General features: G+C 40.9%; 1 protein-coding gene across 3 annotated transcripts in view; it reads right to left on the bottom strand.

Annotated features, from left to right (window-relative positions):
* The window catches only part of slc4a1ap (solute carrier family 4 member 1 adaptor protein), a 153,245-nt gene that overhangs the window by 16,371 nt on the left and 123,892 nt on the right, over positions 1-12,982 (bottom strand). For 2 of the 3 annotated variants that reach the window (XM_059982807.1, XM_059982808.1), the window contains exon 13: positions 6,335-6,442. The exons of the other annotated variant lie outside the window; for it this stretch is intronic. In XM_059982807.1, coding sequence (XP_059838790.1) covers positions 6,335-6,442 — 108 coding nt within the window. The remainder of the gene's footprint in view (positions 1-6,334; positions 6,443-12,982) is intronic. 3 annotated transcript variants of the gene reach the window in all.

Genomic DNA, 12,982 nt, shown 5'->3' with positions numbered 1-12,982 from the left:
CTGAGATCCTGAGAGTGATGCTGCCTGGCATTTAGCCATCTGGTGCTTAGCTCCTGGTAGGGTCACCCATGGTGGTAAGTTCAAGAGGGAGATTCCAAACAAAGAGTGACCCAACCAAGACTTCAACGGTGGATCTAGTGGAAAGTGATGACACATCACCATGCCAGTGAAGCCACCACAGTGGAGGAAGGCTGCATCAGTGAAGGAAGCTTAGCCGTCTTGCATTCCATGCCACTGGACCCTGACCCCAATCAGTCAAGGACCGTATGTGTATCAGCCTCCCCACATTAAACAAAGTCATGCATAGGCATTCTCCATGAAGGGAATCCACTGTGACATTCCGGATTAAGTCCTGTGGCAATCAGCAAATTGTGAAATGGGCAGCATTGTGAGGTTGTATAGCGCCTCAGAATACATGGATCCCAGATCAGACTCTAGAACCAGCTGAAGACACACCAGCAGATAACCCCTTAGTAGAACATCATACTCGACTTGAGTGATCAAATTACTTAAGCCCATCAACAGCAATGGTCAATGGCAAACAACCATTTCATGTTTTTCTTATTTTTGTGCTCACATGCAAAGGCATAAACTGGAGATATTCTATCATTAGCACCTTGTGGCCTTTACTACTTCATTCATATGATCTATTTTGAAATTCAACTGTTTCCAGAGAGCATGTTTGGCTCTTCGCCCATTAGAGATCTCACAGCTGATGAAGTTATATTCACCAAAAGTGGTTCTTGAGGATCACAGTTGTGACAGTTGTGTGTTTCTGAATACCAATCAGATTCACAGTTCTATTTGGAACAGAAATACCTGTCAAGGGCAATTGCAATGCCCCAAAGGATTGCTTTATCATTGTACCTTGGTAACAACAATAAAGCAATTCAATCCAGAAACTATTTGATCCACTTGGCTCAGTTATTCTCTGGATAAACTGGGGTGACCCACTGCATTATTCCTATCAATGAGCAGAAAATGGAAAAGTGAATCTGCCAGCTTCAATGGTATCCTACTACCAAACACATCTTTACCTCCTCCCCACTTTCACAGCAATCGTTCCCTCCACAGTTCCCTTGTCCATTCATCTCTCTCCACTAATCGCTGTCCCAGCTCATATCCCTGCAAGTGAGAGAAATGCTACACTTACCCATTCACCTCCTCCCTCACCTCCATTCAAGGTCCCAAACAGCTCTTCCAGGTGAAACAACACCTCTGGGATCATTTATTGTAACTGGTGTTCCTGATACAGCCTCCTTTACATTGGTGAGACCTAGCATAAATTGGGGACTGCTTTTTTGTGTATATCCACTCCATCCACCAGAAGTGGAATTTCCCAGTGACCAATACCGTTCCAACATGGCCTCCTCTTTTGCTATGATGAGGCCACTCTCAGGGTCGAGGAGCAACACCTCATATTCCATCTAGCTAGCCAGCAAACCTGAAGGCATGGATATCAGTTTCTCCTTTCAGTACTTTTTCTCCCTCCAACTTCCCTCTTCTTCTATTCCCCACTCTGGCCTTGTACCACTTTTCCTCAGCTACCTATCAGCTCCCCATGGTGCCTGTCCTTCTTCCCTTTCTCTCATATCAGATCCTTTCTTCAGCCCTTTCCCTTTCCTAACCACTTGGTTTCACTTATCACCTTCTAGTTAATCCTCCTTCCTCTCCCCCACCTTACTATTCTAGCTTCTTTCCCCTTCCTTTCCAATCCTGAAGAAAGGCCTCCACCCAAGAAGTCAACTGTTTGTTCATTTCCATAGATTTGCCTGACCTGCTGAGTTCCACCTACATTTTGTGTGCATTGCTCTGGATTTACAGCATCTGCAGAATCTCATATTTAATGTCTTGGTCCTACCTAGTTTGATGGATCCTTAACTGACAGAGTAAGATCCGCATAAGGAAACTTTACAGCAATTGAATTGACTTTACTTCTTACATTCTTCACATACATGAGGAGTAAAAATCTTTACGTTACGTCTCCATCTAAATATGCAATTTATAATAAATAGTATGTACAACAGGGCAGTCAATGTAACATAGAAATACAGTTGTGTCAGCATGAATTAAGCAATCTGATGGCCAGTTGGAAGAAGCTGTCCTGGAGCTTGTTGGTCCTGGGTTTTATGTTGCAGTGTCATTTCCTGGATGATAGCAGCTGGAACAGTTAGTGGTTAGGGTGACCCTTTCTACACACCTGTCCTAGAAATATCCCGAATAGTGGGAAGTTCACATTTACAGATGCGCTGGGCTGTCAGCACCACTCTCTGCGGAGTCCTGCATTTGAGGGAAGCACAGTTCCTATACCAGGCAGTAATGCAGCCAGTCAGGATGCTCTGAATCGTGCCCCTATAGAATGTTCACCAAACTTTAACTGTTTGAGGTGAAAGAGGTGCTGTTGTGCCCTTTTCACCACAGGGCCAGTATGTACAGACCACGTGAGATCCTCCATGATATTTATGCTGAGGAACTTGAAGCTGTACACCCTCTCAACTCCAGATCCATTGATGTCAATAGGGGCTAGCCTGTCTCCATTCCTCCTGTAGTTCACAACCAGCTCCTTAGTGGTGTCAAGAAAACAACCTCTCCCTCAATGTCACTAAGATTGTGTCAAGGTGATGACTTCTCCTCTGTAGGCTGCCTCATTATTACTTGAAATTAGGCCAATCATCGTAGTGTTGTAAGCAAATTAATTTGCAGACTGGAGGAGGAGGTGGCGACAGTCATGGGTATACAGAGAGTAAAGGAAGGGGCTTAGTACACAGCCTTGAGGGGCACCTGTGTTGAGAGTCAGAGAGGCAGAGGTGAGGGAGCCCACTCTTACCACCTGCCAGCAATCTGACAGGAAGTCATCTCCTCAAAGTCGTTAGGCTCATGAGGCTCAATCCACCCTCACAAAGCCATCTTGACTGATGCTAATCAGACTATATTGCTGGGTTTAGCTTTGAAGTCTTAGTGTGCAGATCTTGCCACAAGCTGTGTGCATTGTTGGTGGAGAGTTGAGTCTGAATCTAGTCCCTGTATTGTTGTTTCACCACCTTGACTTTGCGCAGATTGTAGCTGCATTTCTTGTGCTCCTGCTGATTACCGGCAACATAGGTTCTGTGTCACGCAGTAAGAGCTGCTTGCACGGAACTGTTGATCCAGGGTTTCGGGTTTGGATAGACCCCGACCGATTCCTGGGGGTCAACATACCCGATGCACTTCCAGGTGAAATTCGTGACCTCATCCGTGAACTCAGAGACAACCTCATCATGGAAGACATTCCAGTTGATGTCATCAAAGCAGTCCTGTAGCATGGAGGCCAATTGGTCGGACCAACAGTGGACAGTTTTAACTATGGCCGCCTCGTTTCACCTTCTCCCTGTACTTTGGCAGCAGCAAGATGGAGGAATGAACTGATTTTCCAAATTGGGGGGGGGGGGGGGGGAGAGAGAAGGAGCGCTTTGTAAGCATTGTGTAAGGGAGAGTAGCAGTGGTTGTGTATATCTCCCTGTGTGCTCACCTGAATGTGTTGACAAAACTTCGGAGAGACCTTAGTCAGTGACACTCTATTAAAGTCACCGGTGACGATGAAGGCAGATTCTGGGTGTGTAGTCTCCAGGGTGCTAATGGTCTCGCACAGTTTCTTCAGAGCCAGGTCAATATCAGCATGCGACTGAATATACACAGCTGTGATAATAACAGCCGTGAACTTCCTAGGCAGCCAGAAAGGTCTACTCAGCAGCGTCAGGTACTCCAGATCTGAGGAACAAAAGGATTTGAGGGCATGCATGTTCTTGGGGTTGCACCAAGCATTAATGACCACAAAACATACTCCACCTCTTCTACTCTTCCTAGAGAGGTTTTTAGACCTGTCCACCTGGAACAGGGAGAAATCCGGAGGGCTTGATGGCATGATCCAGTATCTCATCTGTCAGCCAGGTCTCCACGAAGCACAAAACATTACATTCCTTTGTTTCCTGCTGGTAGGAGGTTCTGGCTCTCAGTTCGCACAGCTTGTTGTCCAGGGACTGAACGTTAGCCAAGAGCATGCTAGCAAGAACATCCTCTGAGAAATGCAATGTCTACTAAACAACGTAGACTGCATATTTTTAAGTGAAATCTGCAATCTTCATGTCTACACAGTGTGGATGGAACCTACATACTTAGTATAAACATCAATAATGCAAAGATTTGAAGGATGAGGAGAAATTATAATCACCTATGTGTTCTCAATACCATATTGACACCTGATGGCAATAGGGGGACAGATTAGAAATATTGTTTTATGTTGATAATAGCAACAAACTAAATGTGCAGACAGGGGTTCTATAGATGGCTTTCTACTCGCAAATCAGATTGAGCACATATGGACAGAATAGTAATGATACAATCTATTTTAATTCATTACACTATCACTGAATTGCTGCTGGTACTATGATCACTAAATCATTTTTTTTTAATATACTTTGCCAATTTGCTCCATAAGGTAGCCTGAGAGTAGCTTAAGAAGACTTATGAGAGCTAGAAGAAGACATGAGAAGACTACTGCATGCAGAGTTAAGGAAAACCCCAAGGCATGAACAAGAGGATGACTAGATTGAAGGTAGAATTGATCAGGGATAAAAGAGGAAGCACGTGCTTGGAGTCGGAAGAAGTAGTGGATCCTTAATAAATACTTTGCTTCAGCATTCACCATTGAGAGGTACCTTGACGAATGTGAGACAGGCAAAGAATAGACTAATATGTGCTGGAACATGTTAAGAAAGAGGATATGCTGGAATTTTTGAAAAATATTAGGACAAATAAACCCCAGGTTACTATGGAAAAGCGGGTGAAGAGATTGCTGAGCCTTTGGTGATGATCTTTTTGTCCTCACTGGCCATAGGAGTAGTAGCAGAAGATTGGATGGTGACAAATGTTATTCCCTTGTTCAAGAAAGGTAATAGTGATAACCTTGGAAATTTTACAACAGACGGTCTTAACTGTTGGAGAAAGTTCTTAGAAACAGGATTTAGAGCAATATAGTCTGATTAGTGATAGTCAACATGGATTTGTGAAGGCAGATTGAACCTCATGAGACAGATGACTTCTTTGAGGAGATGACAAAATAAAATGATGAAGGTAGAGTGGTGAATGGAGTGGATAAGGTGTTCAACAAGGTTCCACGTGATCTGCTCATTTAGAAAGTCAGGAGGCATGGGATCCAGCGAAACTGGCTGCGTGGTTTCAGAACTGGCTTGCCCCCAGAATTCAGAGATTGGTAGTAGATGGAGAACATTTGGCTTTGAGGTCCGTGACCAATGCTGTTGCACAGGGATCTATTCTGGACCCCTGCTCTTTGTGACTTTTATAAATAACTTCGATGAAGAAGTGGAAGGGTGGGTTAGTAAGTTTACAGATGACACCAAGGTTGGTGATGTTGTGGACAGTATAGAAAGATGTCATAGGTTACAATGATGCATTGATAGGATGTAGAGCTGGGCTGAGAAGTGGCAGATGGAGATCAATCTGGAGAAATACGAAGTGATACACTTTGAAAGGCCACACTTGAAGGCAGAGTACATGGCTAATAGCAGGATTCTTAGAGCGTAGAGGAACAGAGGGATCTTGCAACCCACATTCATAGATCCCTCAAAGTTGCCGCGTAAGTTGATAAGTGATTAAGGCGTATGGTATGTTGGCCTTCATTAGTCAGGGAATTAAGTTCAGGAGCCACAGAGTAATGTTGCAGATATATAAAGCTCTGGTTGGACTATACTTGAAGTATGAAGTCCAGTTCTGGTCACCTCATTATCGGATGAATGTGGAAGCTTTACAGAGGCTGCAGGGAGTATTTACCAGGACACCGCATGAAATAGAGAGCATATTTTATAGAAAAAGGTTGAGCGAGCCATGGCTTTTCTCTTTGAAATGGAGGATGTTGAGAGGTAACTTGATAGAGGCGTATAAGATGATAAGAAGCATATGTAAGACTAGACAGCCAGCACCTTTTTCTTAGGGTACAAATGTTAATATGAGAGGGCATAATTTTAAGGTAATTGGAGGTAAACATAGGAAAAATGTCAGGGGCAGTTTTTTTCTCCCCCAGAGTGGTAAGTGAACGGAATGCACTGCCATGGGTGGTGGCAGAGGTAGATACATTAGGGTATTTAAGAAACTCTTGGATAGGCACATGGATGTAAGAAATTTGGAAGGGAGGAAAGGGTGAGACTGATTTTGGAGAAAGTTGAAAGGTTGACACAACATCATGTGCCAAAGTGCTACTATGATGTACTTTTCTATATTCTATTGATTAGTATTTGAATAAATATAAAGCCAAATGGTGATTTGTTTGCATCAGTTATACCTGTTGACAAATCCTCAGACAGAAGGTCCTTACAATCTTCTTGGTGTTCCGGTAACTGAGCTCTGGCTGTTTCACCTTCCTTGGCACACTGAGTGGTCAAAGCTATTTCTATTCAAGGGAGAGAAGCAAAATGGATTAGCACACATTGTGTCAGATGTTTTCATGAGCAGCCTTACTCAATTGCGCTTTGCTCACTGAAACCACGCAGTGGTTAATCCCGTGGTGAGAAAGTAATTTTAAATGAATTGGAAAATCAATGCTTGGATTACAAGGCATGAAATTGTATGCAATTGTCAAGCAATAAAACAGAACTCAAGACAACATTGTGATTTAAAATCTTCTGGAATGGTAAGGGAGGGAAGGTTTTGTTCAAGCATTTTCCTATGGGCAGGGAGGACTCATGGTACAGTGAAACCTCGATAATCTGCTATACTACCATTCAAAAGTTCTGAACGTTCAGAATCTGCTTCACCAGATAATGCTTCCTTCCTCCGTTGAAATTTACCAGGATCACTGGTCCTGTACTCCTTTTAAATTCTCCAGAACCCTGCTTCTTACACATCCTTGAAATATACAGGTTTCACTGGAAAAAAATTGTAATACTGTGTAATATCTAAATTGAAGTGTGTTCAGTTATTCATAGGAATAACATGTAAAAGTCTGGAAAATTTGATGATCTGGCACCACCAACTTTCTGAGCATACTGGATTAATTGAATTTTTACTGCAGTTGAGAGGATGTCAACCAAAGAGTTCCAATAATTCCTGAAAGGCAGCTGTGGTAAAAAAGCTTAAGAGAATCGGGTAATGGAGACATTAACATCTGTAATTAGGGAGTGGGAAATCAAACAGGAAAAAATATTAGAGCATAAAGTTTGGTATTGGGAGCTTCTTACAGCAATATCTGATCTGTATAATTCTTGTTGATTCCTTGGACAGCTGGTAAAAAATTCATCTTGTCATGATTCTTTAAAAGTAACTCATAATTTTTCTCTGCCTTTTATCAAGTAAAGAATTGAATTCTTTACTGAACCTCATCAATCCAAATTACCAAAACTTTTTCTCCAGTACTTACCATGGTTACCACAACAAGAAAACTTAGCTTACAAAATGAACTTTGAATAATCCCTTAAGGGATAAACTAGGGAAAATTGTAGCCAAATAGTAGTACATTAACAGACAAGTAGGATTTGAGAACAAGTCTAAAGAACTGTGCTAAATTTTGTATCACTGGCACCAAACAGATTTTAGCCTGAAGAACAGGGTTGCCACATAAAAAGCAAAACTCCAACTTTAAACTTTTCTTAATATTCATCCGAGTCTTTGTGTTGTGTCAGTTAAAATATACAGTTAGGCTAATGGATTCCTATTGCTCTTTAATTGTTATTGTGAGGACTTCTTGTTATTGGTCAAAATTATCACTGAACTCTTAATATCCACATTAATTTTTAAGCCTAATATGCCTGGTTTATGAATCTTTGTCAGTAATGCCAGATTACTGGGAGAAAATAAGCACAGAAAATGGGCTAATAAATCAAACTGTCCAAGACAACAACACTGCTATTCCCTCCATACCCCCAGTTTATCAGTGCAGAATTTCTTCAGGTCAAAGTCCTTGCTATGACCACTCTTTCAGTATTTCATCAGTGAATTTCCTTCCATCATAAGATCAAAAGTAGGCATATTCATTGATGATTTCACACTGTTCAGGCAGAGGGTGATAATTGGTAAATAAAATTTGTACCACAGGAAGTTCCAGGCAACAATGTCTCCAACAATTGAAGAGCCTACCTCAACACTATGATTTAAGATTGTTTTCTTGTCATTCTTTAGTACACAAATGTAAAGGAGAATGAAATAGCTGTTATTCTGGATCCGATGTAGCATAAAAAGAAACAGAATAAGCATAAAGAACACAATAACAAAACAAAAAAGCACAATAAATATAAAATAAACCCTATAAAATATGGTGTACAAGAAGTGTGGCATTATATACATAAGATTAGCTTATATACATTGACTGACTGTATGTACATAGAGATACTAGATGCAGGAGTATCTGTAGTTAAGGTGACTGACAGGAACTGCTAAGTGACAAAGCGACTCTTGCAAGAGGAATCCTTCTAGGTGGCAGCAGGGCATATGAAAACACAGTAGGACAGTGTGTCAGTGTAGGTATGAGGTGTGAAGTCTATGTATGAAGTGTCAGTGCGTGGGGGGGGGGTAGTTTAAGGGCGCTGAAATGCTGTGGAGAGGAGTGACCGACGTATATGTAGTGATGGTGGTTAATGTGTGTCAGAATTGATAAGCCATCACTGAGTTATATGCTGAGGCAGTTCTAATAGCATCTTACACCACAATAAAGGACAAGGCCAGACAAATGGAAACATCCCTATCTACACACACTCTGCTGGCTTGGAAATACAGTGCATCACTGGTTCTTCATTGTTACCAGATCCTGGAACACTCTACCCAGTTGCACTAAGGGAGTACCTTCATCAAAATGGCTATAGCAGTTTTTCCAATGGTCTTGTTGACAGGCTTGGGCAATCAAAGCTGGCCTTGCTGAAATCATTCTGATCCTGATAAATACAGGCATTAAAGAAAAAATTGCTGCTTGATCAGCATTTTCCATCTTCACTTTAGATTTCCCAGAACTTACAGTTTTTTTAATACTTAATTTTCAGATGAATTTTGTTTCAGTCTTAAAGGCTCTTCCAAAGAAAAAACAACATACAATTATGCAGGAATTATAAACTCTGCATTACTTCTCCTTCAGGGGTTCTTTAGCAGCAATGTTTCCTCTAACTTTTTTTTCAAACAGCTGCTTGGACTAGCCATTGATCTGAGCAGGAAATTTTTACATGGCTTGAACACTGCAAACACTTTAAATGAGTATTTTTTTTTGAAACATGCATTCTATGAATAGCTGCACGGCAACAAAACCTATGTGCGCTGGAGCATTTCAGTAACTGCGCGGCCATGTGGTCGAGTAGCTTAGAAGGAACAGAGTTTAGCAGTCCCACTGTTGACTCAAGCTCAAAGCCAAAAAACATACTTTTGTAATCAGCCACTAGGTGGTGCACGGCATCTATGGCAGTCAACCCTTTGCAGAAATGACAGATGAAGTTCACTTGCACCAGCTCAATAGAAACGAATGGGAAAAGGGATCCGTGTCCCTTTCCTATCCACTCCCTAAGCTAGAACCAATGCATCAGAGATTAGTTTTGTCTATTAATGAACTTATAAATGCATACTTTAAAAGTTATGGTCATTGCAATAGCAATAATTAGTTTTTTCTCTAAATGATAAAAGAAAGTTGCATTATCACCCATTTTGGATCTTCCATAAACTTTTTTTGCTGCTCAAGCTAAATGCATGTGAGAGTTTCAGCTGCCAGTTGTACTTCCCTTGTGCATTTATATCTACTAATGGAACTAAATGTGCAGTGTTTATCTAGCAGCTGATGATCCCCACACATTTTGTACATGCAACCAAAGACAAATTACTTGTTGTTTAGGTATTACACCTCATTTAGGTATTATTTCTGAAGAGCTGTCACTGTAATGCAGAAACTAATTTACACAAACAACATCTCATAAATGATAAATGAATGAATCAATGTTTTAAACAGTTGTTGTTCGATGGAGGAAATTCTTGCCCAGCAGACCACGAGAACTAAAGATTCTGTTCTGATGAATCGTCAACAACCCAAGACATTGAATCTGTTTCTCTCACAAAAAATGCTGCCTGCTGCCTACCCTGCTGAGCACTTCCAACCTTTTCTGGTTTCATTTTATATATCAGAATCTGCAGGATTTTTACTTTCATTGCATTACTTTCTCTTTTCAAAATTATGCAGTGACATCATTAATATTTCTCCAGGCAAATTCTTGACACTTAACCTGGAAATTTGTATCCGTGGTGATACAGCATTCCTTCAATACTGTACTAAATTGGCAGCCTGGAATATGCAGCAGGTTCATAGTCTGTTGTGAAGACTGTCTTATCAACATGTTATGAAAAAAGACTAAGTAAGAGCAAGCTAAGGTTTTTTTTCTTTAGAGTGGGATGGGAGGCCACTTGACAGAAGCGCTTAAGATAGAATAGAGTGGCCCCTTTCTCAGGGTGGCACTGGCCAATACCAGAGGACATCTGTTTAAGGTGAGTAGAAGAAAATTTAGGGGAGATGTCAGAGACAGTTTTTTCTTATATACACACAGAAGGTAGGTGCCTGAAACACACATCCGGGGGTAGTAGTAGAGGCTGATACAATAGGTATATTTAGGAGACTCTTAAATAGGCAGGCATGTGGATGTAAGAAAAAGGGAAGGTTAGATAGATTATGGAGTAAGTTTACGTTGGTTGGCATGTTATACTCTGCTGTACTGTTGTATTTCATCGAGGATGTTACATAGCTGAATGCTGATCACTTAACCAGCTTATTGAGAACTCCAGAGCAGGAAAACAGTCTATATTAATCTGGCTTCCTATTCCATCAGATCATGGGCGATCTGAACTTCAACTACTCTGACCTCTTCCTTAACAAATGGTATCAAAAGCACGCAAGGGTGAGGAGAAACTTCTCAGCCTTCAATGGCTTAATAAGCAAGTTCTTTCATTTCCTATAGTGGTACTGAAATAGTCCAGTAGAACCAGCTCTTGTTTCCTTAGGATGTATCCCTGCACTTTTGTCAGAGGAGACTTGGGAATAGTATAGGGAGCTGGTGTGGTGAAGTACTATAGTGTGCTGATTTCACATTACAGTGTCCAACGGGTCATGATGCATTCACAAATTCTCCATGCCTGAAGGGTTGAGGGAGGGAGGGAATGGCTAAAATATCAAAACTAACTTTTCTAACCAAGAGCTTTACCAGAATGCTGACTGGATTTGAGGATATATGCTATAGGGAGAGGTTGACAGACTTGGGTTGTTTTCTCTGAGTGGTGGTGATGAGGTGGAAGCTTTTGAGAAGCTGTTAGATCAGCACATGAAAGTGCAGAGAATGGAAGGATGAACAGTATATATTTTGTAGGCAGAAGGTCTTAACTTAGGTGTTTGATTACTAGTTTAATTAGTTTGCCACAATGTCTTGGGTTGAAGGGCCTGTTCTTATTTTGCACTGTTCTATGTTAACTTCATGGAGATGGCACAAAAAGCAAACTGCTGGAGGAACTCAGTGGGTCGAGCAGCTTTTGCGGCGGTAAAGGAATTGTCAAGATTTTTCGGTCAATTTTCTACAACCTTTATGGAGATGCAGTTATTCAGTTTACCTCTGTAGAAGAATTGTTCTTTGATGGTGTCAGTATCAAAGCATGAATTCTTGTGCTATGGAGAAATGTGACATTCAGGTCTGTCACTTTTGGCAGCCCATGAAGATCCTCCTGTTTCAGGTGCCAAACTTTATACTGGGGACTGTAAGTTAAGGGTATTTTATTTCTTTTAACATGGTGTCATTATGTATATGGACTAAATAGACTAAGTCATTGAACCAGTGTCAAGAAGTACCAAGGCAAACCAAGACTAAACCCAGCTGCCATACAGAACATTGTCTTCTATATATGGTAAGACTGTAGCCAACAAACGGACACAAGTTGCCTACAAAATGCAAATCCGTGCTCCTTCCAGTTCGTCAGCAAACTCGGTGGTTTGTTGCAGGGAACAATTGTAGCTCACACAGAAATATAGGAAAAGCTAGGAACGTTCAGCTATTGTCAGGGGTCAGCTATAATTTCAATGAATGGAGGTACTAAATTATTATTTCTGCATCTAGACTCTGCTTCTTTCAGTGATTTTATGCTCAAAGTAAAAAAAAATAGGTAAACCGTCTTGCAATGACCTAGAAGTGAAAATCTAATCAATGGAATCAGCAATCACAACAACACAAAACTCATCCAGACATGAAGTTCAAGATGTAATTGTTCTCACTGTATGTTATTTGTTTGGAAATGTTGGTGTGAAATGTCCCTCTTAGTTTGAAGTCTGGTGCATCTTCCATTGTTTAATAAAAACTGTCAGTAGGTATATTTATCACTGGCAAATTGCTCTCGCCCTTAGTGACAGATCTGTAAGTATCTCAGCTATTTTCATATAACTCAAACTGATCTCTCTAGACACAACACAAATTTAGAAAAGGCAGCAAAAATTAACATTTATATAAACTGCCACATCCCAGCCTCTGGACATCCCAAAGTAAATGTAAGCCAATGTAGCCCTCCTGAAATAAAAGCAGAGAAATAGTGGAAATTCTCAGCAAGTCAGGCAGCATCTTGTGTGTTAAGAAAGAGAATTTACTCTTCAGATCAATGACTTTTATCAGTTCCATTGAAAGGACTTTGATTTTAAATATTAAATCGGTTTCTCAAATAAAAACAGAAACACTGGAAGGACTCAGCCATTCAATAGACATAGCATAGGTGGAAGATATTTGATTAACTCAGCATTTAATTAACTAGTTTAATTAGTTCAGCACAACATCATGGGCCAAAGGGTCAGTTTCTGTGCCGTACTGATAAATGCTCTAAGTTAAGTTTGGTGGAATGAGAAAGTAGTTGTGGTGAGGACCTACAAGCACCTGGATGACAGACTTGAGTGGAGCACTAACACAGAGACTGTGCACACGAGGGGCTGGAGTTTCCTCTACTTCCT

Source organism: Hypanus sabinus, chromosome 10, assembly GCF_030144855.1.
Source record: "Hypanus sabinus isolate sHypSab1 chromosome 10, sHypSab1.hap1, whole genome shotgun sequence".
In the NCBI taxonomy this organism is placed as follows: domain Eukaryota; kingdom Metazoa; phylum Chordata; class Chondrichthyes; order Myliobatiformes; family Dasyatidae; genus Hypanus; species Hypanus sabinus.
This window is presented reverse-complemented; position numbering and strand designations above follow the sequence as displayed.